The 26,728-nt window shown below is 33.5% G+C and overlaps 7 protein-coding genes and 1 long non-coding RNA gene across 19 annotated transcripts in view; 4 read left to right on the forward strand and 4 right to left on the reverse strand.

Moving 5' to 3' along the window:
- Positions 1-374: 374 nt before the first annotated feature.
- Positions 375-3,873, reverse strand: Pngl (N-glycanase Pngl). 4 transcript variants are annotated; one of them, XM_070292765.1, is made up of 7 exons: positions 2,720-3,873; positions 2,270-2,541; positions 1,974-2,195; positions 1,716-1,890; positions 1,417-1,622; positions 1,203-1,347; positions 375-1,049 (listed from the first exon to the last, which is right to left on the reverse strand). In XM_070292765.1, the coding sequence occupies exons 1-7, from the start codon at positions 2,936-2,938 to the stop codon at positions 480-482; spliced, it is 1,809 nt and encodes a 602-aa protein (XP_070148866.1). In that variant the 5' UTR covers positions 2,939-3,873; the 3' UTR covers positions 375-479. The 4 variants fall into 4 exon arrangements, with proteins under 4 accessions (XP_070148866.1, XP_070148848.1, XP_070148858.1 ...); XM_070292747.1 differs by having other exon boundaries at positions 1,203-1,622; positions 2,720-3,061; positions 3,251-3,870; XM_070292757.1 differs by having other exon boundaries at positions 1,203-1,622; positions 2,720-3,065; positions 3,251-3,870.
- Ilk (integrin linked kinase) lies at positions 3,805-6,535 on the forward strand. Its single transcript, XM_070292810.1, has 7 exons — positions 3,805-3,917; positions 4,288-4,453; positions 4,544-4,736; positions 4,814-4,894; positions 4,978-5,420; positions 5,528-5,758; positions 5,921-6,535. Exons 1-7 carry the CDS (start codon positions 3,829-3,831, stop codon positions 6,065-6,067), a joined length of 1,350 nt encoding a protein of 449 aa, XP_070148911.1. The 5' UTR covers positions 3,805-3,828; the 3' UTR covers positions 6,068-6,535.
- Positions 6,536-6,881: 346 nt separating this feature from the next.
- Su(p) (prostaglandin E synthase Su(P)) lies at positions 6,882-8,617 on the forward strand. Its single transcript, XM_070292843.1, has 5 exons — positions 6,882-7,190; positions 7,259-7,333; positions 7,552-7,889; positions 7,967-8,078; positions 8,168-8,617. The coding sequence occupies exons 1-5, from the start codon at positions 6,900-6,902 to the stop codon at positions 8,528-8,530; spliced, it is 1,179 nt and encodes a 392-aa protein (XP_070148944.1). The 5' UTR covers positions 6,882-6,899; the 3' UTR covers positions 8,531-8,617.
- A 9-nt stretch (positions 8,618-8,626) lies between these two features.
- Positions 8,627-10,453, reverse strand: LOC138931765 (uncharacterized). Its single transcript, XM_070292855.1, has 9 exons — positions 10,312-10,453; positions 10,085-10,240; positions 9,877-10,007; positions 9,677-9,809; positions 9,493-9,615; positions 9,344-9,427; positions 9,118-9,270; positions 8,870-8,998; positions 8,627-8,797 (listed from the first exon to the last, which is right to left on the reverse strand). The coding sequence occupies exons 1-9, from the start codon at positions 10,451-10,453 to the stop codon at positions 8,688-8,690; spliced, it is 1,161 nt and encodes a 386-aa protein (XP_070148956.1). The 3' UTR covers positions 8,627-8,687.
- LOC138931770 (uncharacterized) lies at positions 9,169-12,771 on the forward strand. Its single transcript, XR_011446674.1, has 5 exons — positions 9,169-9,937; positions 10,414-10,576; positions 11,236-11,422; positions 11,514-11,739; positions 12,224-12,771. It is a non-coding gene; the product is annotated as an uncharacterized lncRNA (long non-coding RNA).
- Oseg1 (intraflagellar transport protein Oseg1) lies at positions 10,724-16,067 on the reverse strand. Of its 2 annotated transcripts, XM_070292830.1 has the most exons (17): positions 15,849-16,067; positions 15,514-15,623; positions 15,305-15,425; positions 15,006-15,216; positions 14,829-14,902; positions 14,467-14,743; positions 14,240-14,401; positions 13,828-14,125; positions 13,378-13,748; positions 12,917-13,309; positions 12,363-12,777; positions 12,060-12,286; positions 11,837-11,924; positions 11,537-11,752; positions 11,251-11,420; positions 11,009-11,170; positions 10,724-10,926 (listed from the first exon to the last, which is right to left on the reverse strand). In XM_070292830.1, the coding sequence occupies exons 1-17, from the start codon at positions 15,899-15,901 to the stop codon at positions 10,840-10,842; spliced, it is 3,435 nt and encodes a 1,144-aa protein (XP_070148931.1). In that variant the 5' UTR covers positions 15,902-16,067; the 3' UTR covers positions 10,724-10,839. The 2 variants fall into 2 exon arrangements, with proteins under 2 accessions (XP_070148931.1, XP_070148923.1); XM_070292822.1 differs by having other exon boundaries at positions 11,537-11,924.
- Positions 16,068-16,582: 515 nt separating this feature from the next.
- Positions 16,583-22,552, forward strand: Cstf64 (cleavage stimulation factor subunit 2 CstF64). Of its 3 annotated transcripts, XM_070293052.1 has the most exons (9): positions 16,583-16,820; positions 16,905-16,983; positions 17,368-17,936; positions 18,068-18,236; positions 18,307-18,333; positions 18,410-18,507; positions 18,641-18,834; positions 19,159-19,286; positions 22,466-22,552. In XM_070293052.1, the coding sequence occupies exons 1-8, from the start codon at positions 16,760-16,762 to the stop codon at positions 19,276-19,278; spliced, it is 1,317 nt and encodes a 438-aa protein (XP_070149153.1). In that variant the 5' UTR covers positions 16,583-16,759; the 3' UTR covers positions 19,279-19,286; positions 22,466-22,552. The 3 variants fall into 3 exon arrangements, with proteins under 3 accessions (XP_070149153.1, XP_070149145.1, XP_070149162.1); XM_070293044.1 differs by lacking the exon at positions 22,466-22,552 and having other exon boundaries at positions 19,159-19,352; XM_070293061.1 differs by lacking the exons at positions 18,307-18,333; positions 22,466-22,552 and having other exon boundaries at positions 19,159-19,351.
- Positions 17,992-26,728, reverse strand: part of Qin (qin) — a 135,405-nt gene continuing 126,668 nt past the window's right edge. For all 6 annotated transcript variants that reach the window (XM_070292894.1, XM_070292874.1, XM_070292885.1 and 3 more), the window contains 18 exons: positions 26,338-26,562; positions 25,904-26,031; positions 25,450-25,595; positions 25,084-25,206; positions 24,858-25,019; positions 23,963-24,789; positions 23,655-23,881; positions 22,923-23,541; positions 22,399-22,547; positions 21,949-22,313; positions 21,604-21,773; positions 21,407-21,526; positions 21,177-21,287; positions 20,452-21,009; positions 20,283-20,376; positions 20,033-20,186; positions 19,786-19,945; positions 17,992-19,721 (listed from right to left, as the gene is read on the reverse strand). In XM_070292894.1, coding sequence (XP_070148995.1) covers positions 19,599-19,721; positions 19,786-19,945; positions 20,033-20,186; positions 20,283-20,376; positions 20,452-21,009; positions 21,177-21,287; positions 21,407-21,526; positions 21,604-21,773; positions 21,949-22,313; positions 22,399-22,547; positions 22,923-23,541; positions 23,655-23,881; positions 23,963-24,789; positions 24,858-25,019; positions 25,084-25,206; positions 25,450-25,595; positions 25,904-26,031; positions 26,338-26,562 — 4,461 coding nt within the window. In that variant the 3' untranslated portion in view covers positions 17,992-19,598. The remainder of the gene's footprint in view (positions 19,722-19,785; positions 19,946-20,032; positions 20,187-20,282; positions 20,377-20,451; positions 21,010-21,176; positions 21,288-21,406; positions 21,527-21,603; positions 21,774-21,948; positions 22,314-22,398; positions 22,548-22,922; positions 23,542-23,654; positions 23,882-23,962; positions 24,790-24,857; positions 25,020-25,083; positions 25,207-25,449; positions 25,596-25,903; positions 26,032-26,337; positions 26,563-26,728) is intronic.

The following is a 26,728-nucleotide window of genomic DNA, read 5'->3' on the forward strand; positions in this document are numbered from 1 at the left end:
ATCTGCAGGCCCTGTGCAAGATAAAAAAAAAGTGATAAGAGGAAACGCTATGACATTATTGTGTAAGAATTTTTGTTATTTGAGCGCGTTCTTATTAAATAAATAAATAAACTTTATATATTTTGATAATATAATATTCTGATAATTGGCAAAATTAGAGATGGCCGATATATGTAACAAATTCAATGATTATCTACATTTTACAACTTGAAATTTCAACTCTCGCAAGAATCAATAAAATACTAATAATAATCAATAGAATACATTAAATTTCAAGTATTTTTGTTGTTCTTATTATATATCGCTTCCTCGATTTTTAAACTCTAGTGGGATAAGAAAGGCTAATATTGAGAAATAATTAAGGTTAATGGAAATATGCGAAACAATACTATATTTATATAATAAAAATTCAACTGAAAAAAAATCCAAAATAATTCAATCTACAAAAATTCAATCATTAATCATACAGCTTGCAGGAATCATGTGCAACGATTTTTCAATTGAATACTAATTATCATAGATGCCTCCTCAATATTTTCTAGACTTTGTCGAAATAGTTGAGCGTGTTGCCAAGCAATTTGACCTTGTCCACCGGACAATGTTACAATTATATTTAATTTCACAGCTTTTCGTACTTCTTCTGTATAAAAATTACTGCAGTTAGAAATAGGTATGACAATCACTTTATCATCACTAAAAATAGCTTCAATCTTCCAGGATACACTAGCTCCGTGAAACATCTCTGATTTAGTTTTTAATTTAAATGTCTCTAGATACAATTTGGAATTTGCAATTTCAAAAATCCATTTAATAAATCCATATTGAGCCTGTGGAGACCGTGCTAAATAAACCATCTTCCAATCATTTTCCACTTTACGAAAGATTCCACCATCTGTAATATTTGTTCCTTCTTGCCATCCAGATTTTTGTTCCAAAATTGTGGCATCATTGTGTACAATATGGTATACATCTTTAACGATATTATATCGTAATTCAAATGTTTCTCCATATTTAGAAACATCCCAAATATAATTCTTTTTCATATTGGTCTAAGAAAAAGGGCGAATGTGTAAATTAATAAAATAATAATGGAAAGTTAGATTAGATAATTTTTATGAATTTTTAAGAAAATATGAGACTGACACTTTACATATTTTTTCAAAATATTATTTGTAAAAATCTTTCAAAATTTTAGAACATACCTGTACAATTTCGCCTCGTGCTAATCTCCATGCAAGGGAACCTGAGGTTCGCCCTTCGTAAGTTTCGTCGGAATTCTTATTTTGTAAATTTGGAATGTACAGCATATCAGCAAGCTCCAATAGACTTCGCATGAGGACATATTCTCTGCGCATACGGCTATAATTGAGCGAATTTTGCCGTTGATCAGTTAATGATCGTAGAAATTGTATCAACCTCTGTTCGGTGCAAATTTTCCGCCTTTTCATGACAGCTTCTTGATCTTGTGTGTAACGCCATGTGACATCCTGCACCTCATCCTTGGAAAAGGCTATTACATATGTTAATTTCTTTTTCCATCCTTTCTCGTATATTAATGGCTTGTCTATCATATTCTCACATGGATCTAGATGAATCCATTTCTTGCCAGACATCGACCATATCTGAAAATAGAAAAATGAAAGATTCTAAACAATTTCGAGCAGATGATTTCGTTATAGGATAATATTTGTAAAATCACTGATAGTTTAATATACCTCTGTCCAAACGTGATCTGTCTCATCAGATATAAAGCGTGCATCATAGTCGAGTGAACGACACAAAAGTGTGAACACATTGGCCCATTCCCCGCAGCGACCGCGTCTCAGTGTCAGTAATGGCTCTGGATGCGAATAACGAGGAAATTCGACAACCACATTGCATTTTTCACATCTAAAATTGAATAAACATCATAACAATATTGCAGGTTGATTAATACAATAGTCTTTTATATAAGATATTTAAAGAAATCTTACCTGTGTATCTCTATTCTAGAGCAACGACGATCTGTGGATGGTACTACGCTCTCGTATACACATTCAGTAGAACACCTTGAGCATTTTGGACTATTAACCCATTCAAAAAATTCATGCTTAAACCAATGTAGAAGCTCGACAAGCAGTAAATCTTTAGCCATTAATTCTGTCTCAAATTGAGTTGAAGAAGTAGTTCTTATCGCATCGCTAAACTTGTAAGATCTGCAGATGTCAAATAAATAGTAAACAATAAAATAAATTTTATTATAAGTAATGCATATATATGATTTAATTACTTTTGTAGATCTCTCATTTTTGTCATGGCTGCAATTTCTAATTGAGCAATTGGTATAACACCTCTGGCCTTTCTTTGTAAATTTGGATCTTCATAATGCATAACATCATGAAAATGTCCAGAAATTCTTTTGAAGAATGCTTTCTGCGCCGCAAAATTATCTTCAATGTCTTTAGTTGCAGATTTGTTCTCTGACACAGCAGATAACAGTTTCGACAAATTCTGGAGTCTCAAAAGAGATACGTTGCCTGGTAAAAATAAGCGTTCCCCATCCTGTTAAACAGTTGTTGCTTAGAAAGAATTTTTTTTTAAATATTTAAAAATATTTTGGGGTATTCGAATTTAAGTAACAAATATAGCCGTTAAATTAGGCGTTATATTATTATTATCTTAATTGTAGAAGAGTATAAAAATCGGGGAATAAGAAATATCTGTTGGACCGAATACAGACCTCAATATAACCGACATCGAACAAGCATTCCATGGCACCGATAGCCGGCAGAAGTTTCTCAATGACTACTTCGTCATCCAGACGCACCTCACGTGCCTTGTCATCATTCGGCGATCTCAGTACATTATGACAGATGTTTAACAATGCTCTCTGCGCTTCGTCGCGCACATTGTTCTCATTTTCCTCCAGCGACTTTACACAGCGTTCTAGGCTTTCCATATTTGATTATGGCTCATACATACACCGATTAATCCGCGATCATCTGTTTACTATCATCGTCGGACGTTCGCTAACCGGACGTATCATCATTATTGTTGACTCAACATACGTCGCTGGTCTTGGCTAGCTAGAGATAAGCTTGATTATGTCAATGCTCGCATCATATGAACTTTCTACACCTTATGCACTCAAAATAAGATGGGTATAACGCGCAGACTGATAATAGAAAGAAAAAGGAATATCTGTTGACAGATATCGACGAGATGCTATCAACAGAGATAAAAAATTTCCAAGTAAAAATCTGGACATTACCCGATTGATTTTATTGATTGCCTTGGTAAAAAATGGCGGAATTAATAGGAAAAATTCCAGCATCAATTTCTGATCATATAACTACCATTTTTGATGTATTCTTATCAAACAGTTTTTAATTAAACGCCTTCATTCTCTCATATACATCTCACGTATTGTCAAGGCTTGTTTGTGAAGTCACGTGGGTAATCACTCTCCGCCTACTGTTGGCTGATTCTTTGCATATGTCAACGTCGCGATGGATCTTATATGGTCACCTAGACTCATGCAGTTTATATAATTGATTGCACACAAGTATAAAGATCAAGAATTGCACAGTGTTCGAAGCCCATCCGCAGCTATGGAATGCGTGATTCCAATTAGTTCCAACGTAATTTTTTCTAAAAAATAATATAATGTAGAATCAAGTATATATAGTAAAGAATAAGGTTGCCGTGCTAATGTGTTAGTGTCAAGAATATGGCTATATTTAGCGTATGACGCCGGACCGTTTTGGAGCACGAACAGTGCCGTTGCTCTGATATAGCTAGCGTATCGTTTGTGTTTACGGTCGACAATTTGTGACAAATAAAACGAAAATGGAAGATATATTTCAATGGTGTCGCGAGGGTAACGCTATGCAAGTCCGCGTCTGGCTAGACGACACTGAACATGACATGAATCAAGGGTAACTACTCCAGAACTCCTTTTTTGGAAAAGACTCATTCCTCGGATGTTGTGGTTTCTCAAATGTTATAATAGGCTGGCCGAATAATCATATGGTTTTGCAAAGAATATTCTTGATGAGAATATGAAGCAAATAAATCATAAATTTATATAAAGTTTGATTATAACAGAATAACTAAAAAAAGAAGATGATTGTAGTAATTTTATTTATGTAACTTTAATTTTATTTGTGGACATTGTTTTTTTAAGGAATATCTTAAGAAATTGCTTACCTGCAATGATTTAATAATTTGATTTTTATATATATATATATAATCCTTGTTTATATTATAAAATACTTTAATCTCAAATGTGTTGCTCTCTATATATAGAGATGATCATGGATTCAGTCCACTTCACTGGTGCTGTAAAGAAGGACACTTAAAATTGGCAGAATTGCTCCTCAGCAGAGGTGCACGCATTAACGCTACCAACAGAGGTGATGATACACCTTTGCATCTTGCTTCGGCGCATGGACACAAGGAAATAGTACAGTTGGTAAAAGAATTTAACAATACTACTTGTAAAAGATTGTTCAAACTGTTTACACTTGTGTAAGATGGGTAATATATAATTTGATTCTTATAGTTACTTAGAAATCGTGCTGATGTAAATGTTACAAATGAACATGGGAACACTGCCTTGCATTATGCTTGTTTTTGGGGAGATCAAGTAATCGCAGAAGAATTGGTCGCGGCTGGCGCTCTTGTGTCCATTGCCAACAAAGATGGTGACACCCCTCTTGATAAAGCCAGAGGCGTTATAGCCAAGAGATTGCATGGTATATAAAAAGTTTGTACAATGTGAATTAATATCTCACATATTTGCACATGTGATACATCCCTTGTTTCTTTTCAGATTTGGCAGTGGAATATGGACAAGATTTGAAGAAAATTCAATTTAAGGATCAGAGCTGGTTAGGCTTGAAAACCAGGAGCCGTAAGTGTATTTCTTAAATGACAAAAGAGATTATACAAGGCATGTATATAAGCTATATTATATTTCTATATTATTTTCTCCAGGCGACGCGACTCTTTCTCGGCATAAAGGAATTAGTATGGTAGATCTGTCTCTGCATACGCATCTCGCGAGCACACCGAGCGGTGAAACTTGGCGAGGACGATGGCAAAACAACGACATCGTTGCCAAGATATTAAACTTCCGCGAATGTACCGCGCGCATCTGCAGGGATTTCAACGAGGAGTTTCCAAAGTTAAGAATCTTTTCACATCCTAATGTTCTGCCGGTTCTCGGTTGTGTGAATCAGCCGCCGCAATTGGCAACCGTTTCCCAATATATGGCACGAGGAAGCTTGCATCGACTTCTACATGGCGGAACGGGTGTCTTAGTGGATACAGCGCGCGCTCTTCGATTAGCTCTTGACATCGCCAGGGCTATGGCATTTCTTCACGGTTTGGATCGGCACAATAGATGCAGATTTCATCTCAACAGCAAGCATATAATGGTGAGTTTTTAACAACTACTTAATTATAAGAATAATTAAATGTATAGCTAGATATCTAAAATCTATACACTATCGTTTATCCAAACATATCTTGCATTGCGTTTCAGATTGACGAGGATTTAACAGCTCGCGTAAACATGGCAGATGCGAAGTTTTCTTTCCAAGAAGTGGGACGAATTTACGAGCCGGCGTGGATGTCACCAGAAGCTTTAAGCAAGCGTCCCGCAGACATTAATCTTGAAGCGAGCGATATGTGGAGTTTTGCCGTTCTTTTATGGGAATTGGCAACCAGAGAAGTACCATTTGCAGATCTATCGCCTATGGAATGTGGCATGAAGGTGGATTATAATTCTCATTCATATTACTAAATTATAATAGTATATATATTAAGATTCTCTCCTTTCTCTGTAACTTTTGGTGAATATATACTTCTTATCAAATTACTTTATATAGCAATGTCGAATTTAAATGTCAAATTACTAATTGATAATTTGTTTTAGATTTCGCTGGAAGATTTACGTGTCAGCATTCCACCAGGTATTTCTCCACATCTTGCAAAACTCATTCGCATCTGTATGAATGAGGATTCTGGCAAACGACCATCCTTCGATATGGTTATACCAATTCTGGATAAGATGAAGCGCTGAAATGTATATCTGAAATGATTTAATCAAAAAGTGCCTAATGAATCTCTATATTTATTAAACTGCCTGAAGAATTATTAATCATGAATATATAGAATATTTTTATATCATTGTGTTCTATACAAATGAACAAATACTGCCTTTAGAAAAATTTTAACTAGGCTCTAAATGGACTAATCTTTTTTTAGCTATTTCTTATATATTTAATACAATGTTTTGTCGAAACACATTTATATCTATAATCTAAATAAGTCTCTAAATATATAGCTCGAATTCTGCCCACACTTGACGTATTAAATCGTCATGACTTTTAGTAAAAAAGAAAAAATAGAATTATTTACACACAGTAGAGTATATTTTTTATAAAATTTTTGGTGACTCATTTTCGGTTTGCCAGATGTATTGTGAATATTATTTGTATATTAATATCAAAATCACATACAGAATAAAATGAAATGTATTATTAAAAAATGAATATTATATGTCAATGAATAATTTTATTAACAAATATAGACAAATATATTTATTGTTACACATACAAGGGGTGTTTTATTCTATTATGATTTTGGTGATTACATAAAAAAATACCTCGCCATATTTCTGTAACAAAATTAATGAAATACAAATTTGATATATCGACAATTATTTTAACCGACTCTTTTTTTTTTTTTTTTTACCTCTTCCACTCTATTAATTATCTTATTGTGTTGCATCTACTATTCGCGTATATATATATATATATATATATATATATATATATATATATATATATATATGCCTAGAATTATACATATTCGCGCAAGTGCCAGATGTCAGGCTGATATATAACTTAAAAATGGCTGCTATACACAAATTTACCCGGCTTATACCAAGGGCGAAATTTTTTAATAATAATGGCTATTATGCAAACGAGAATCTACGGTCGTTTTGCACAATGGTACAACAGCCGCAAAAAACGCAGAGTTTAGTGAAAATTAGTTTAATTGGTGCGGTTACCGGTGTTGCTCTGGGTGCAGGTTATGCTTATCACAAAATCAACAAAATTCGACAAAATCTCGCTCTGGAAGGAACGCAGGCGGAAATTACGCTGTTGAAATATAAACCATCTGTCACGCCGTCCAGAAAAGTATTTCAATGATTATGTCGTGAGAAATTTTACTGCATTTGCAGTATTTAACAGATGTATTATTCTAGGTTATATTTCCATTGGATTCTACGGATTTAAACGTCACGTTATTTCAGTATCAAACATGCCCGTTTTGTTGTAAAGTAAGTAAAAAACTCACAAGAATTCACAAAAAAAATTTTATGTACTATTACATGTGCAAAGCAGATTATTTTGACTCTACATTTATCGAAGCACTTGATTCATTATAGATATCATTTCATATCACTTTGTAACATTGAATAAAAAAATTATATTGAAATATATCTTATTATATTGCAGATCAGGTGAGATTTATATATAACATTAATTTTTATTTTAGGTCAGAGTTTTCTTAGATTACTATGGGATATCCTATGATGTTGTGGAAGTAGATCCGGTCCTTCGTAAAGAGATTGGATGGTCTTCTTACAAAAAAGTTCCAATCCTTTTGACTAAAGTAGGAGAAGGCTATCAACCTCTGAACGACAGTTCCATGATAATATCTCTCCTTGCATCCTATTTACATAACAAATCTTATAAGGTTGAGGAGTTGGCTAACTATTATCCAAGTATAGCAATGCATGACGAACTCGGCAAATTTAAATATGAGATCATAAATAAATATTTTCTTATGTTTAACAAAAATCTTCCAAAGGACAGAACAATGAATGATATAACGTATGTAAATTCTAATATGAACGATATAAAATGATTAATCACGTTTTCACGCTCGTTATTTACCGTTTCAATTTTAGCGAAGAACGTAATTGGAGAAAATGGGCGGACGAGGTGTTTGTTCACACTCTTTCGCCAAATGTATATAGAACGATTGATGAATCTTATAGAACTTTCAATTGGTTTTCAGAAGTGAGTGAATCTACAGAATACAAATATGCATATACAACATAAACGCTGTACGCGATGACGTAAATAAAATAAAAATTTGTTCTATCCAGGTTGGCAAATGGGAGGAATATTTTCCATTATGGGAGCGAATGTTAATAGTGAATGTAGGTGCAATGGCAATGTGGTTGATAGGGAAAAGACTCAAGAAGAGACACCGTTTAAAAGACGACGTTCGACAATCGTTGTATGACGAGGCGAATTACTGGTTGCATGCTATTCGCGCACGTAACAGCCCGTTTATGGGTGGCAACAGGCCCGATCTATCCGATCTTGCAGTGTATGGTATCTTAAAAAGTATCGAAGGCTGCGACGCTTTTCAAGATCTACTGGCTCACACGAAAATCGGCACTTGGTACAATGCTATGAAAGAACATGTTGATACACATTCTGGTAGAGCAAATTTAAGTAGATAATATATACATCGGTTATTATGCCTCTGTATGTATAGAGTTATTTATTTACATTATAAATGATATTTAATAAATAAATAACTAATTTAATTACGCTTATTATCTTCTTTATCAGAATTCATCACATATATATGTATATATATCTCGCATAACGGTATCCTTAAACTGAACAAGGTAGCTGACGAAACATAAGCTTGAAGCCTTTGTTCTGGGCTTCTTGCATTTCGTCACCATTTGTAACGACATAAAGTACAAACGGTTTTAAGTCCGCTGTATAAAAATTCAGAAATATTTAGTATTTTTATAATGTATAGTATATATGTGAACTGTACCATTACTTACATGTTTTAGTTATAAATCCATTTCCGCAAAATCTGTCTGTGTTAGCAGGAACGCCATTTTCACGTGGGTCAGGTATAATCACAAAATCATTCGTGCAGCTCGCACCAGATTCTGCTACCAAATCAGTACCTATTAAAGCAATCATAAAAATTAAACGCTGTATCAAAGTATTTTTCAATCGCAGGAGTTACAAAGAATATATTAAAGATATATCCAATATCGAGATTTCTTTGACCTGTGCGGTTTACCTATTATATCTGGATCGAATGATCCCGTGTCTCCAGAAACGGAGAAAGAAAATCTGTTCATTTGAGACCACTCGATACTGCAATATCCCAAAGCCATTCTGATGCACACGCCGTAACGGTGATTCACCATTTGTCGCGTTCCAATTTGAGGAGCTACAACCATTTATTTTGTTTAAACTGTTCATTTACAGATTTACGCCACGACGTTTGTTCGATTGACGCGTACCTCGGGCATTTTCTGTTGTACCATAATTAAAACTCATTACGGTGTCGGAGACAGTCTTGTAATATTGTAAACATCCGTTAGGAGCTGAAACCAAGATGAGAAACAATTCTACTAATTTCTCGAGATATATAATGAAGGCATTTACGTACCTTTACATACAGAATCGCACGCTATTTGCTGAATCCTTATGTTCCATCGTCGATCGAAAGCGTAACCCGCGTTAGTGTCGACGGATATACTGATCGGCGTCGCACCATTGAAATCGACGTATACTGAAACAGAATTTAATTAATTCTTTTGCTCTATTTGAATTTTTATTAATCAATAGATTACCATGCTGATTAGTATTTTCCCCGCATATTCTGGGTACCGTTGACGAACCACCAGATACCAGAAATACGTCGTAATCGCAATATCCAGTTGCATTGGGTTGTGCCCAAGTGGCCTCCAAGAAATCCAACCGCAACTGCAAATAAAAGATACTGCAATGTAATAAAGGCACTTGAAAAATCAATGCATAATATGTGCATTACCTGACAGATGTTAGAATTACAACGTTGTACCGTGATCGTACATCGTTCTCCTCCTTGATAGGTAATTGGATACCTTGGATTTACAAAGTATGTGTTGTTCATGTTAGTGGTAGAGCCGCAAGATTTTTGAACTGCGACATATAAGTTGCGTTACTTGTAATTATTTATTAAGAAAGTGTATTTATTTTCTCTTTTTTTTGCTACTCACACACACAGCAAGTGCCTAATCCGTTAGCGCACGGTCCTGAAGGATTACCTCCGTAATTAATGCATTCTCGTCTTGTGAAACACGTGCCGTTGAGTTGATCGGTGCTCGATAAGCATTGAGTATTGGCAAAACGCACGACACTGAATAGCGGAAAAACTAAGGAATAAAGATACCGTATTGTTTAAAATAGCTCCAACTAACACTCGCTACTCAATTAAATGACTTACATTTTCCCTGATGATTAGAAAGGGCGTTGAATGATTGAATTTCCAAAGCTGCATTATTTCTTAAGGATTGATCCCAATTAATAATTTCATTGCTTGTAACAGGCATGAGAGCAAAGCAGTTAACTAATAGTATACTGATCATGTCTGGATATGCAACTGGCTTTAAGAATTACATATTCTGGTTCTAAGAAGATACCAATAACGGCAACGATGTATGCTCAAGCAATCATAGCAATTAGCAAGTGACTGAAACCTCAAGTTTACTGTACGTTCAACTGTACCATGTGTATGAGATAATTCTGCCTTATACATTTGTATAATTCAATGATAATGTGGTATATAACATGCAAGAAAGCAACATATAACATACATTTTTATAAATAAAAAATAATTTATATATATGTATTGTTGTTTCACAATAATGCTGTATAATCATAGTAGGTTTCAATAGATACAAAACATTTTTAACAATCTGATATAAGTATATTACGCAACCTACAATAAATTTCTAATATCACTCTTTTTATTTCAACCTATAGTCACATTCGGGGTCCGACAGAACGGGCAGTGTCCGTGACGTAGTAATGCTAATTCATAGTCATCCGAATGAAACAACTGAAACATATAATAATTATATGAAATAAAATTCTATCAGAATTTTCGTAATTAAGTAGAATTCTTTTTTCGATAAACTTACCTTTAAACAGCATTTACACAAACTAATCTGAAGATCGGGTAAAAGATTTCTGAAATATCTAGTCTTAAAAGGCTTAGGCCATTTAATAATTATTACAGTGGACGGATCCATACTCTTCAATATTCCTCTTCCCACGATTATCGTAGAATTATTGGATTTTTCCTGTGGAAATCATGTAATTTTTTTATATATATTTATATATATTTTATATATATTTATTTTTTTAGATATATTTATTATACCTCGTATCTCATTAAACGCACAGTGAAAAGATCAGCTTCATTGGAAGTTACAGTAAATTGATCGCAATCTGTGAGATCATCAGAGGATGGTAATGGTTCTTCTATCAACTTCTCTGCTTCTTCATCCGTGATGTCATCCTCCAATTCAAATTCAACTAATGGCAGAATTTCTGTAAAAATGATACTTGTTTAAACAGATTTATACTATTACATGAGAATTCTAGAAGAAACGTAATAAATCTAGAAATCTGTAAATTTTACAGATTGCAATTTGATCATTACCTACCAAACATGACGAAAGAATATTGAAATTTCAGTCCGCATTGCGTACAATTACTACCAGAGTTATTATTCGTCGGTAATAATGGATTGAATGTAGAGCATTTATAACATAGAGGCAGTAACTCTTCTGGATCACGATACGGATAAGATCTAGCAGCTAGAGTCGATGTTTCTACTTGTGCCAGGAAATTCGCAGGAATTTTCATAGTGCGTAATTGATCTAACAATTGCATGACCAGCTTATTAGCACCTAATATTCGCGCTTGTTTTACAAGACTATACATTATCGTTACTTTCGAAACACCTTCTAGATGTATATTTTGTGTTTTCATGAGCAGATACCTCGAAATATTGAATAATGCTTCTGGCATCAGAGACGTGAAAGGTTCTTCCTAGAATATATTAACTTATAATTTTTTTTATAAAGAGAGAGAGAGAGAGAATACACTGAAGATATCGTATATAAAATACATTAATATATATATATATAATAATATTTTACATTGTAATGTATTACCAAATCGTACCAGATATTTATGTACTTCGTGATATGCATAATACATATCCGCCTTATCAGAGTATTTAAGGAACATCAGTTTTATCTCTTCTGCACTCTTTGACAGATTCAAACTCAACTGCGATAAAAGCCAATAAAAGTAAGAAGCATCGCGAAATCTTCTTTCTGTTATAGCATTATTAGCCAGCATCGTAAGTACGACTATGGATTCTTTAGGTTGTCCCGCCATTTGGAATGCTGGTAACAGATAACAAATATCAAGTATCTCAACATTATATACATATCTGTTGTACACATGATACGATGATAATACCTTCTTGAGCCTCGGAAAATCGTCCAGTCTCCGCCAACCATCGTGCATACGGTCCGTATATTCGTGATTTTAATTTTGGATTCCTTTCCGCAAGTTCGAAAGCTTCAGGCCACGCCTGCGCGTCTACAAGTACATCGGCAACGTCAGGATCATCCCCGAGTCTACTAAAAATTTCCGCTGCGCCATGTGAAGCACCCAGCTGTTTGAGTTTTTTGGCGATCATAGATAAGTTGTCTCTGTCTGCTTTATCCAATTGTCTGCCTACTTTGATCAGCATATCAATCCAACCGTACTCGGCAATAATACTGATGGCACGATCAATGTCTCCCGCAGAAAGGAACATCTCGGCCGCGGCGCGCGGTTCGCCCAAACTTTTCGCCCATTCTGCCCGTCGTCGCAATAGTACTGTACGATCCTGAAAATTAAATAAACTGTTAAACCAATCTGGTAAAAATTACTCATTTTATCATGTCTCATTTATTATTTCGTTACTTCTGTCTTTACTTTTATATTGTATACCAAACTTGAGCTCGAAATATTTATTATAAACGAACCTGTGTGTTACCGGAGGCTATAAATTCCTGAGCAATATCGAACATCCGCAAGTCTGAATACATATCCAGAGCGTATTGTTGTAAACCAGCTTTTTGATAGAGCTTCGCCGCATCGCGGAGTCTACCCATGGCGGCCGCGGCGGTAGCCATGCAGGCTTCTCGTCCCCATTCACCCGATTTTAATTTCTCTTCAACTTCGGATACGATATCTATATAGCGTAACTTTCTCACTCGCGCGAATGCCGAGTATGCGATATTTAATTCCAGATTATCCAGACACGCTGTTCCCAAAGCAAGCCAATCCGATTCGGCTACGCCTAAACATGCTATGTCATAAGCGTGATTGTACAATCCGATGTCCAGATATTGATACATAAATAATGACAAAGGTACCTGCAAATATTTAATTATATAATATTGGTATGTTTTATTATCTCAAATAATTCTGCGAGACGGCTTACTTCTAACGTAATGATGGATGAACCGTTCAGGCAATACAGTTTTGAGCCGTTATGGCCTACAACGAAACCGGAGAATTTTTGTCTATACTCGGAAAAGTTGGCAACTTTTATCGCGAGATAGTTATTGCCCGCAAAGCACATAATATCCTCGAAAGCGATGTTGTACGCTACGCTATTGACATTTTGGAATTCCTGTAATTTCTCGCCAGTACATAGATCGAATATGGACAAACTACCAGCCTCGCTGACAACCGCCATCTTTTCCTTCAAGGAACTTATGTCCAGACATCTCACGGCATCCTCAATTTTCGTAATGTGCGCGGGAAACGGATTGTCGAGATATATTTTTATCACATGTCCACTCTTTAAACCTAATAACCAAATTTGTTCGTTTTAATTACTAGCTTATATTATAACAAGAAAAAATAATAAATTTCTCAAAACTTATACCTGCTATTAAACACTCTTGTCCAGCAGGGCCACCCGCTACTTTGATATAAGCAATGAGTCCATCGAGTATCCATTCTCGCTCTATTATCCCGCTGAACGAGAGACTTTGTAGACGCTTTTCCAAGCATAAGATTAAATGATTCGATGTAACAACTAACAAATTGCAGTTTAATGTCTGATTAAGCTTGTCTCGTATTCTATAATGCATTCCTTCACTGTTACCGGATGGTTCGTAAATAATTACACGCTCGGGCAATTGCACAGCTAGTCTATTTCGATACACTGCAATTCGGCATATCTAAAATTGATGTTACATACTTTAATGATGCAATAATATATTACACTATTAAGTTATTTAAATATTTTAAATATCGATATTACTTTAAAAAAAGATTGCCAACATCATACTCACCAGATCTTTACATTTAATTCGAACCTTTTGATTCGTGATTAAATGCTGTATTATCACATCAGTCATGTTTTCTCTGTACGCGTATCTGTCCCCATAGAGACCGTGCACAATATTCCAAGTTAGTTGTAAATACGTTATCGTTCCATCTTGAGAACCAAGCACCTGTAAAGAATCGTTAAATAATAAATCATAAAAAAAAATCATAAACACAATGTACTACAACTTACAATATGCGAACCAGTTGGATGAACGGCACAGCTCCACACCCATGATGAAAAAATACCACCTACGTTAACTAATTGTATCCCATCATGCGTCATTAAAAGACACTGCTTATTGCTACCACAAACGAGAAGATATTGTCCTTCTGGGAAATGAACGACTTTCAAAGGTATAAAATTGAGCGATCTCTCTCTTTTGACAACTTCTCCTCCAATGTTATAGAATGAAATGATTCCATTCCATTCAGCAATGCAAAGAACATCCATAGCATATGCATCATCTCTAAAAGAATTAATATAATTACATAAAGAAATATCCTTGTTTCCTGTTATAAATAATAACTGTATCTTAAATAGATTGTACATACTGTATTGGATTCCATGATAAACTCCAGATTGGTACTCCAGGTTGCCGTTCAATGCGTGTTTTTTCTTCACCATTCTAAAAAATGGAAGTAATTATTGCAGATTAATTTAGAATAAAAAAGAAATGCAAAAAATATATAAGATTAATTATTTAAAATTATTTAAAAGAAATAACATACTTTATTTCTTATAGATACATATCCAGTTGCAAGACCAAGAGCGAAATATTGTCCATCTCTTGTCCATGCACAGCAATTTACTCTTCCTCCAGATTTATGTTTTTGCACAGCTTTCTGTTCCGCAGACCAAAAAGCAATGTCTGAGAGTGAACAGCTGAGGAGCTGATGCGAGACAGGATTAAAATGCATTGACTGTACAGCTTCATTATGTCTAAATAAAATACAAGTATGTAATATATTAAAGATCTTTCACATTCATTATACAGATATATATATATATATATGTATAAATAACTTACGAATATTTTAATATTCCTTCTAGCTTGGAAGTCCAGATGATGACACTTTTGTCTGCACTTCCTGATGCAAATTTTTTACCATCTCTTGCATAACATACACAATATACTGTATCTTTGTGCCCTATCAAATATTATAAAAAAATAAAATTATATTAGAAAAAAAAACATTTTATCAACTATTTAAGTTCTTTATAGATGTATAATTATACCTTTTAACGGTTGAATCAAAGCACCATCATTGGTCTCATATACAAGTACCTGATGGCCAGATGCAACAACTAATTGTGTACCATTCGGATTAAAACAAAGGTCATATATACTGAAATAATATTATTTTATAGTGTTAATAAATAAAATTATAGCGTGAAAGATAACAAAAAATAAAGATTCAATATTAAAGGGTATTACAATAATATAATTTATTTTAACACGAACAGCTTTATTAAATTTTCACAAGACAATCTATAAAATATAAGATCAGAAAATATATTTAAAAAAATTAATTTATAACTGCTGAGATGGAAAAAATTTATCCAAGTTTTACCATTGATCTGACTTTTCTTGCACCTTGTCGACCCATGTTGGATGTGCTCTCATTGTGTCACATTTAATAATGATTGTTTGATATTATTGAATTAATGTGCAACAATGTTATTTCGCATGACATACGAGGATCTGTTTAGCAATCATACGGTTACCACGGAAACGACATATCAATGGTACGAGAAATTCCTTCTCAAGGAATACAATTGTAACGATATATATTACATCCATAATATAAAATATAAACGTATCCAGGAAACATATTAAACATTATTTATGCCATAAAACATTAGATTCCATTAATAAATTTGAACAATTTTGTGTACTAATGCAGTTTATTATCAAAAAGTTTATTCAAAAACTTTTCTGTCCAAGTATTGCAATTTATTTTTACTCGTAACATTATTAGATGGAGACAGTTTCATATTCAAGTTGATTCGGCCTGCATATCAACATTAGATAAAGATTCTTAAATTACAGAGAGCAATATATCGGCTAACAATAAGTCTTATCTTCCCATCAATCGTAAAAGGGTGCATTCAAAAATCTTACACTTATTTCGGATAGAATAGCTTCTAATTGACCAATCAGGACAAAGGAATCTTTGTTCCTTTAATTCTGATTGGTCAATTAAACGCTACTTTACGAATAGGATTTTTAAACGCACCTTTATAAAAGCGTAAAGCTAGGTTGCAGACGTAGTGCAACGTACACTGTACACTTGCACATTATTACCAAGAGTGTGGCCGTGTTGCAGGTTGCTACCTAACGCGGAGCCATACAAAGATACAAACAAAGAAGAAGAAGAAGAAGATTATCAAGAGTGAATTTGACAGTAGAGATTCTGTACATTGTTGAAATTTATATTTTCGAGTGTTTTTGTGTAGTCCGAAGAAAAACAAAAGCGTGAAGATGAGTAATTCAACTATTTCGGATCAATCGCTAATGGACAAGTCAATGAGAAGTGTTTTCGGTAAGTAATTTAATATACGAATTACTATTTTTTTACGAGGTTAGCGTTGTTGTGATGTACATAATGTTTCCGATTGTTTTGTAGTCGGGAATATCCCGTACGAGGCTACAGAGGAAAATCTGAAGGATATCTTCAGCGAAGTTGGACCAGTGCTATCCTTCAAGTGAGTATTTTATATTTTCTGTTAGTCTGTTAATTGCATTTAACAAACTATGTCATTATTTTTGAATTTTTTTACACATGTTTTCAACACTTGAAAACATTATAGAATAATGCAATGCTCTAACGATATTTTAAATATTAAATATTAAATTATCTAAATATATATATATATATATACTATGTCTATATATAAATAGAATTCCTTGGAAATGAGTGAATATGTTGAATATAATTTTCTGACATTAATCATTTGTTTCTTTCTTTCTATCATCAAAAGCACACACTTGATTTTCGAGCTTGTCATATAATTATTCTAATTTTTATAGTTACAAAGAAAATATTGAATACTTGCGTATATATGCAATTTTTCAATTGTTGTAAATAGATTAGTTTTCGACCGCGAGACAGGTAAGCCTAAAGGATATGGCTTCTGTGAATATAAAGATCAAGAAACAGCCTTAAGCGCTATGAGAAACTTGAATGGATATGAGATTGGTGGAAGAACATTGCGGGTGGATAATGCTTGTACAGAAAAAAGTCGGATGGAAATGCAGAGTCTTCTGCAAGGGCAGAATACTGAAAATCCATATGGAGAGGCTGTTCAATCGGACAAGGCGCCGGAAGCTATAAGTAAAGCTGTAGCGTCTCTACCGCCGGAACAAATGTTCGAGTTGATGAAGCAAATGAAACTTTGTGTGCAAAATAATCCGAATGAGGCGCGTCAAATGCTTCTGCAAAATCCTCAATTGGCATACGCTCTACTTCAAGCACAGGTAGTTATGAGGATAGTGGATCCACATACAGCAGTCAGCATGTTGCATAAGGCTAATCCTATCCCCGGTGTATTAACACCATTGGAAAAACCAATCCAACAAGTCCAACCACGAATTGAGGAACCGTGGGCTCCGCCACGGCCTCCACCAGCTGTTAATGCTCCAGCGCCCATTTTCGCGGGTAAGACAAAAATATACTTCAATGTTTATTTAATATTATATGTACACGAGTGTGCGATTATTACTGAAGAATTGTGTTATACATATTATATTGAAAAAATTCCCTATTTAAAACTTAATCAAAATACATAGGTCAAGACGTGGATCTTCGATTGGATAGACCAATAGATCCACGTTTAGCTAGGATGGATCAAGATTTAAGAGGGCCCCCTCAAGCGCAGCCTACTCCAGTTAGCGCACCACCGGTGATACCAGTTGCTGCTGATCCAAGAGGGCCCAATACATTTAACATTACAGACAAGTAAGTGCATTTTGGTTATTGGAAAATCGGTTATAGAATGTGTAATTGAAAGAGCTGCTCTTTTTTACAGCACTCTTCCTGTGGAGGGAGTCGAGAGGTTTCATATATATATCTTAAATAGGTTTGATCACTGTGTTGTATTCTCTCTTGTATTAAATTTATATTATTTTCAGCTTTTGCCGTGATCCGAGAGCTGATAGATTCGGCAGAGATCCAAGAGATCCTAGAGATCCGAGGATGCCCATTGATCCTAGGATTACTAAAGCTAATCGTAAATATCTCGGATTTTTTTTCTTTTATTAAGTGCATTTGATACAACATTTTTTCGTTATTTATAAGAATTCTTTTTATAAGAATTGTACATTTAAATAGAACTTTTAAATCTCATAATTTTCACTCCTCAGCGACTCCTGTCACTCCACCGATTGTTCCGAGACCAGTTGCTGCACCAACTGTGCCAATACCAAGCCCTGTAACAGGCAACACGACTATCTCCACCACTGCGCTTTCACAATCGGCAAGTTCTGCAACATCAAGACTTATGGCTGGAATGTCTCCAGCGGGAAATATTCCCAGTGGCGCGTCTGACCAAGAAAAAGTATGTTGTAATAACTTCTACTTACAAAATAGTTGCAACATTTTGTAAATCTTTCATTTTTATTTGAAATCTTATATTTCATCTTATATTTCCAAAAATAGAATATATAGCACACAGAATATCCTTATTTGTATAACAATCATTTCAAAAATAGAATACAAAAACAATCGCACGAAGAATTATAACGAAGTTGCAACATCATTGCACACTAATGTACATTGTTTTATCAAATTCGCTATTAAATTCACAATTTAATTATATTGATAAAAAAATATTTCAAATATATGTTCTAAATAAAATGTAAATCCATTGCTTTTTTTGCAGGCGGCCTTGATAATGCAAGTATTGCAATTATCAGATGAGCAAATTTCAATGCTTCCACCTGAACAGAGACAAAGTATTCTGGTGCTAAAGGAACAAATTGCAAAGAGTACTCAGCGTTAACATAATTTGTAAGTTGTATGTAAACCTTTAAATAATTTCAAAGTTAATATAACCTTAAAGTTTGTGATGTACAATCAATACATTCTTACAAAACACAATACCCGCTTCTCTTATTGTCTATGAGGTATCAAACTTATTGTCTACCAGTGATCAAACTTATATCTATATCTATATTAAAAAAGGCGAAACGACTATAAATTCTGAGTGATCTTTTTGCTAAATCATGTACATGTGAATTAGTTATACAATGTACATGATTTAAGTAAAACTTAAACGATATCAATCATAAATTTACAGTCATAAACAGTTAACACTGCTTCTCAGTCTTCTTCAGGGTTCTTAAATTGATATAAACCTTCTTTTATCAAGTGAGCATAGAAGAGTTCTTTACATGTCTTATCCTTGTATATTTCTGCCACTATGCTATTTCCATCATTAATTTCCTATAATGATAATTAATTTAAGTATTTTCATGAAATTTTAAAGATATTAATTTTATAGACTTGCCTTAACTCGAGCCACAACTGTTTCATTATATATTTCATTCAACTTTGATGCTAATAAAGTAATATCGCTAGAGACAAAATTTAATCCCCAAAATGTACATCTAATAGTCATAGCGGGCAATTCTAGCCATTCCTCCTTTGGTATATGTAAACCATGATTTCTGGAATACATATTTTTGCAAATTATTATAAACGACTCTTGTATTGCACAAATCAAATAACGTGAATCAGCAGTATTAATATCTTACATTGAGAGTAAATCCAATATTTTGTATTCATGATTACCGTAATCAATATAATACAGTGAGACTTGTATGTATTGGGTATCTGGAATATTTTTACTATTCGTAATAACGCATCTATACCACATCTCATCAGAAAACTTTGTTACGCATGGAGTATCTAAGAAAGATTATTTAATATGAGTATTATCGATAATTTCTATATACTAATTATACAAATCATATATAGTTATCTATTTTACGACAGACTACTTACTTTTTTCAAAAGACTCAATTAACGGTTGATGATAAGCATTGGTTTGCAAGTCTGACATTATGGCCTTGTATTGCAAATAATAATCATGAAACAGCTAAAAGATGAATATAAATTAGGTTAATGCTTCATGCATGTATTTAATAACTGATGTAAATTCTTGTATACCTACATTAGAAAACATGGTATCGTTGTTCTCAGCCAATTGTGCAAAAGAGGTAATAGGATCTTTATTGCAACATAATATTAATTCAATATACTTTGTCTCTTGTGGAATTGTCAACTGTTTATATACATCGAAAGAATTTGTTTCTTCTTCCGATTCTGGTTGTGGCGTTGAACAGGCGTTCAACTGCTTGTCCAAGGTGATTGCGTCCATCCAGGATATATTTTCAAAATCGGTTTGTTTAATAGATACATTAGATTCTAGTTTCAAAGACTCTATTTCTGCAGAATTACCGCTTATCACATTCTCATTGAATGTAATATTCTGCATATATATTTCTGATGAAGATTCTTTTGAAACATTAGCTGTGCATTGTTCATCATAATCATTTATCGTTTCTTCAATAATAACGTCTCTGCTGATAGAATCCGATTTTAAATCTTCGCTTTCATAATTTTTCAATTCATTCCACTCTTTATGTTCGATTTTAATATTCATATCCATGTGATTTGCAAGATACACTAGTAGATCACATTTCCATGGCCGTAATAATGTTATTGATACCTGCAAATAAAAATAAAACGTTATTGCACTTTTACAGTAGATCACAATAAGATAAGTGAAGAATATCGAAAACTTATACATTGACAATATAAAGACGTAGATTTTATATTTATAACAATCGCTTTCTATCTCTCTCTTTTTCTCTCCAACATGTAGACATAACTTACAATTAAATCTGTAGGTTGTCGCTGTAAAATAGATATTTTGCATTCTTGATCAACGAGAAGTGCATGTATCCGATCTAAATCATGCAACATCCATTTGCCATTTGGACATGCCTGTACTTGTATAAAAAAAATTTATGATAGATTATTATAAATTGATAAATGTGAGTTAAGAAAATTATAATAAATTAATATCATTAAAAATATTCAATTCTGAAATAAAGTTACATTACCGGTTTTAGTCCACTAATGATACATTTTGTGGATTGGATAGGAATATGACTTAATCTAATATAATCAGTTACATGCACTATTTCACATTCTTCTACATTGCCATAATCGACAAATTCCACCTAGATATAAAATATATGATTTAAATAGTATTATAAATACAATAGTTATTAGTATAATAGATTATTATTATTCTTACCAGCACTGTATTTCCTAAATTTTTAAAAATTCGGCCTCTATACCATTTTTTATTATGATGATATTGGGCAACACATAATTCTCCTTCCTTCCATATTTTCTCCTTTTTTATTTTAATGTTCTTATAATAAGTTTGCAATTCGGACTCTATATAGTAAAGTAAATCGGCATCTAATAACAAAACATATGAGAGAAGTGTGTGAGTAAATAAATAATATTGTTGTATTCGTAATAATATAAATAATATATAAATATGATTATAGATGATATAAATCGATGATTATAAGCTTAAAAAGAAGAGAAAAACTCTATATTGATTATTGATTATATAAGTAAAATAACATACTATGCTTTTTAGGATGAAAATATACGACGCATTTATTGTCCACGTATGTCGGTATAGCATGGAATACTTCTTCCGTTATTTCGACCGGTGGTAACCAATTAGAAATCTTCATTACACACTCGCGATTTGTCGAGTCGCAAATCTGATATTTGGAGTTTAAATTGGTTAATGCATCAATACTAGAATTTTGGCACGATGAATCACTCTCATGTGAGATGGTTTCGTCTATTTCTTTGAAATCAGTGTTAAACTTTTTATTAAACCATTTTACTTCTTCTTCTTCTTCGGTCAACACAAATTGATGATCACCCTCTAACTGCCGTTTAAATTCTGCAGCGAGAATTGAATCCGATTTTGCAAAGTAACTGTTGAGAATTAGATATTATGATTTAAAATATTCTGTGTATGAGAAGTAAATCATTTTATATATAAATTAATTTATTTAAATACTTTTTAATGGGTAAAGCGACACCCTTTTCCACCAACATTCTATTGATAGAATTAATTTCTATTTTAGTTGGCGCCAATGGTCCTGGTATTTTGGCTTGTCTTATCCAAAGTTCGACAGGTATCACATCATTGCAAACTTCTTCCTGAACCTTAAACAAGGTATAAATAATTCACATTTTTATTTATTTATATATTTATATATTTTCGATCAACTTTGCTGAACTCAGTTTGCAATCAATATCGTTTCTGATACTTGAAAAATAAATCTTTAAATATTTTGTACAACTTTTATCGCACTAGAGTTAGAATCGATTTGATCGGATTATTGATAAATTTATCAATAAAACTAATAATGTTGGCAGGAATATGTAATTATTACTAAATACGTGTTACTGATACAAGCCGAATTTAAGTTTGTTCACGCTAGCATTAAATAGGATTTTCTAACGGATTGTAATCACAATCAATTGAAAACGTACCAGATAACAACAAATGCTCTCTTAAAAAAAGATAAAAAAACTCACCGGCTTAGTGATGTAATATTTGCAAAATGCGTTTTCCCGTATAATATCAGATAGTGTCGTACAGGACAACGACGGCCACATAGGTGATCCACCGCACGGCAAAATACCGGCCAGCTTCACCTTGAAGCAATACGTTGGCTCTTTTGCGAATTTCATATGCAGAATCTGTATATCCTTCATCATCACCGTTTCCTCGATGCCCATGTCGTAGAAATAAACCAATACCTCCGTCGAAGATTTTATCTTTAAGATTTTTGCACGGAAATAAGATTTATCCTTCGCGGAATATACGGCACATAGAGCGTCTTCGCTCCAATTATTTCGCAATTCGGAATGATAGGTATCGTAGAATTTTTGCATTGCCGATATCATTTTTGCGTTTGACTCCTCGTGCTCCGTTTGCGCGACGTAAATGCAATCCGGTGTGATCACCCGTTGTATATATACCTCCACTTTAAAAAGATCTTTTATAGTCTCATTTTTTTCAACAGATTTCTTCTCTGTTTCGTCATACGAATCGCATAAGTCCTTGATGGAATCATCGAGTTTCTCCGGTAGTAAAAGAGTACGCTTATTAGTTGGCGATGGCAGACTCTTAGGCAATTTATTCTTAAATTTGCTATATTAAAAAAATAATAATAATAATAATCTTGATAAGTCGAGCATGTCGTTTTGAATATGAAGTCTTTTTCCGCCGATAGTTTTACATATGATATACAAGTACACACTCACTTCTTCATTTGAAACTCGTTAACGACGCCTGCAATTTTTAATTGTCGACTAACGTCGATATTATTAATGCAAATACAAGCAGCATAATATCCGTCCCCTATCTTTTTTCGATGAGTTATTGTTACGCAATTTATGCGTTTAAAGAGACTCTTTAACTTTATGAAACACTCTGATTTCCACTTTCCATCAGATTCCGGCATTATATACATTAACGATATCCTTATGGCCTGAATCAAACGAAAAAAATAATAAAAATTATTATATGTATCATTCTATAAATAACATAAAAAAGAAAGGGACCAATTTACTTGTGCATTAAATACAGTGTACTTATGCGGAATCGCTCGTAATGCATCGTAGTTTGAAATTAGAGTGAATCCCCAATCCACACAATATACTCTGACTTCATTTTCATTAAGAACTTCAATAATTTCGCCGCGTTCCCAAACACAGGTTTCCAATTGCACAGCGCAAGGTAAACCTTCTCGAGGTTCATCGATCATTTTTGTTGAATTGTCTTCGTCATTATAATATTCCTGTAATTCTTTTGATAGTTTTAAAAAACTATTATGTCGCCCAATCTTCTTGACGTAAATCTTATCCGGCGATTCAACCAAACTAATATAAACTTGTATTGGTGTCTTATTTAACAGAAGTTCTTCTTTATTATATACATAAGTGATTTCCGATGCTTGTGTAATATTTTTACAACTGTCCAAACGCGCGTAATCCGTAATTTTCATAGTATTACACATTGATTGCGGACCCATGTTATTATCTTTCGAGATAAAACAGAGATCTACATACAACATGTCAGGGGTAGACTTAATGATAGATATCGTGCAATCAGCTCTATTTGTCAATTTCATAAAATCGTTTGTGCTCGCGTTCGTCCAGTGGAGATTCTTGGGTATTAGACCATGTAAACAGCATCGAATCGCCTGTGGTGGCAATTCTAGCAAATGCTCAGGGATGTTTTGTATTCTCGAAGTCGATATATTGCGTTCTTCGTAACCGTAATCTAAATAAAATACATTATATAATGTCTCGTCATCATCGGTCGTGTTTACCGCGGTCACGCGTCCTCGGAACCATTTTCCATCGAATTTTCTCTGTTTAATGATACATGTATTATCTGCAAACGACAAACTATTGATGTAGATTGAGTAAGATCACGAGCGGTTATTCTTCATATTCTCATACCTAGATCGAGCTTAATTGGCGGCTCTACATTTTGTCTGTCTTCTCCGTATTTCCTTAAATCTTTTTCCAGTTGTCCAAATGCGGATTTCGAGGCCACTTTCCGGACGAAGAACAATGACGGATTAACAACGTACGTCACCTCTACCTTACATTCGGGAATACCTTGAGAAAAAAAGAAAAAAATCGATTTCAGATCGAAGATTGAACATTGGAAAAATTAACTTACTTTCTTGTTTCGAATCTTTCTTCTTTTCGACTGCTGCTTCTATATCATCTGATTTGATGGATATTGTCGATGCACTGTCTGAGTCCTTTGATAATGGCATCAATGGCAGTTCTTCATAGATGTCTGTCAATAGTATTTCATGATTGTTTTCGAAATTTTATTAAAATAATTAAAAAATTGTAAAAAATTTAGAAAATATATTTACTAAAAAAAATTATATAATATAGATGAAATGAAGATTATAGTTATATAAAATTTTATCTTTATTTGTAAGACAAACGAATGATAATGAAGATCTAGAGAGCGGATTTTTATAAAAGACACACACATTCGATTCGCGATATACAATAAGATTGAAGCTCTTACTTGTACACGATTTCTTCTTTAGGCGTGACACTATGTAATTATTCGGTAATTCATCGGTTTGTACGAGACTGTAGAACGACATTGGCGGCACTAGGATTGAACAATGATTTTCTATAGCTGCAATGATCGAATTATCGAAGGTAAACCTGTTAAAAGAGATATACATGCACCAACCAACAGGATTATCATTCAATAACTACTAACGTTTCGTACGTTCATATATACGATAAAAATAATACGCTTCGCAGAGAAAAGTTATACTCTAGATATTAGGTGAATTTCGATGAGACCGAGAGATATATTTGGAGAAATGTTTCATTTGTTAATAACAAGTGACGAGACACATCATATTAAAAAAGTCGCGCATCAGCAAAAATGATCTTGCACCTATTGATGCGCGACATAATTTCGCGGTTTTTAATTATTTGTTTGGAGTTCGCTGTCGATTACTCACGCTGCCTTATAGTTTTGGCCTATATCTTTATACATCAAGTGACAAGGCAAGTCCGCCAGTTCTTTCAAGATATCTATTGCATTTCGTATATCCACCTTGTGAAAACTCTGTCTCGCGTAAGAAGCCATCTAAACAAAACAGTTTAATAATAAATTAGACAAAGTAAAGTATATTAGATAACATGAGATTGAATTTCATTGACGTCACTGAATCCCCCTGACTCTTTTTTTATATTTATCCAATTATTATTTTATTATAAACATCTACTACATTTTATCTAATTATCAATAGTCGAAGGAAACAAATATAAAATCTGGAATCCATAAAGCAGGTAAAATACTAACATAAACGTATTACGTACAATTTCATTGAAGTACGTAGCAGACGAGTATGCTTTTCTATAAGCATTCTTTTATTTTCGAAAAAAATCTTACCTGCAAAGTCACCCTCAATTTTTTCTCCTGCGCTTGAAGCTGGATATCGATGTCTTCTAAATTCTTCTTCAGAGAATCACGCTGTCGATACAGCTGATTTATCAATTTTGCTTCCATGTTTTGAAGAACGCCGTGCAGATACGCAAAATGTTGAGTGATTTCCGCCTCTATAATTTCACTGTTTTCCAATTCGTACATGTTGGATGTTAAGGCTGATTTTATCTTCTGAAATGTAAAATAATACCATTGATGTGTTAATATTATAATCCCATTACATTGCAATCTATCTGAAATAAATAAACGAAAATCCATGTATAACAATATTTTATGACCATTCATATTAAGGTCTATTCGTTAAATTTTACAGTCAACGAAAAGAAGTATAAATTTC

This window comes from Polyergus mexicanus, unplaced genomic scaffold, assembly GCF_030449975.1.
Source record: "Polyergus mexicanus isolate NDT 795.1 unplaced genomic scaffold, iyPolMexi1.0 SCAF_1, whole genome shotgun sequence".
Lineage (NCBI taxonomy): Eukaryota > Metazoa > Arthropoda > Insecta > Hymenoptera > Formicidae > Polyergus > Polyergus mexicanus.

Bases quoted from the DNA above. Each gene is read 5' to 3' on its own strand.
- Pngl (XM_070292747.1), bottom strand. From the start codon at position 2,938: ATGGAAAGCCTAGAACGCTGTGTAAAGTCGCTGGAGGAAAATGAGAAC. The intron at 1,891-1,973 runs GTAAGATTTCTT...ATTCAATTTTAG, and splicing joins TCTAGAATAGAGATACACAG to ATGTGAAAAATGCAATGTGG. The intron at 1,623-1,715 runs GTATATTAAACT...TTCTATTTTCAG, and splicing joins CAGATCACGTTTGGACAGAG to ATATGGTCGATGTCTGGCAA.
- Ilk (XM_070292810.1), top strand. From the start codon at position 3,829: ATGGAAGATATATTTCAATGGTGTCGCGAGGGTAACGCTATGCAAGTC. The intron at 3,918-4,287 runs GTAACTACTCCA...CTCTATATATAG, and splicing joins GAACATGACATGAATCAAGG to AGATGATCATGGATTCAGTC. The intron at 5,759-5,920 runs GTGGATTATAAT...AATTTGTTTTAG, and splicing joins CTATGGAATGTGGCATGAAG to ATTTCGCTGGAAGATTTACG.
- LOC138931765 (XM_070292855.1), bottom strand. From the start codon at position 10,453: ATGATCAGTATACTATTAGTTAACTGCTTTGCTCTCATGCCTGTTACA. The intron at 9,810-9,876 runs GTAATGCACATA...TTTTATTTGCAG, and splicing joins GTAATTCTAACATCTGTCAG to TTGCGGTTGGATTTCTTGGA. The intron at 8,798-8,869 runs GTAAGTAATGGT...ATTTTTATACAG, and splicing joins TGGATTTATAACTAAAACAT to CGGACTTAAAACCGTTTGTA.
- Oseg1 (XM_070292822.1), bottom strand. From the start codon at position 15,901: ATGAGAGCACATCCAACATGGGTCGACAAGGTGCAAGAAAAGTCAGAT. The intron at 13,310-13,377 runs GTAAGCCGTCTC...AAATATTTGCAG, and splicing joins CATCCATCATTACGTTAGAA to GTACCTTTGTCATTATTTAT. The intron at 11,421-11,536 runs GTAGGTAATGAT...TCATTTTTACAG, and splicing joins ATATTCTTTCGTCATGTTTG to AAATTCTGCCATTAGTTGAA.
- Cstf64 (XM_070293052.1), top strand. From the start codon at position 16,760: ATGAGTAATTCAACTATTTCGGATCAATCGCTAATGGACAAGTCAATG. The intron at 18,334-18,409 runs GTTTCATATATA...TATTATTTTCAG, and splicing joins CCTGTGGAGGGAGTCGAGAG to CTTTTGCCGTGATCCGAGAG. The intron at 18,508-18,640 runs GTAAATATCTCG...TTCACTCCTCAG, and splicing joins TAGGATTACTAAAGCTAATC to CGACTCCTGTCACTCCACCG.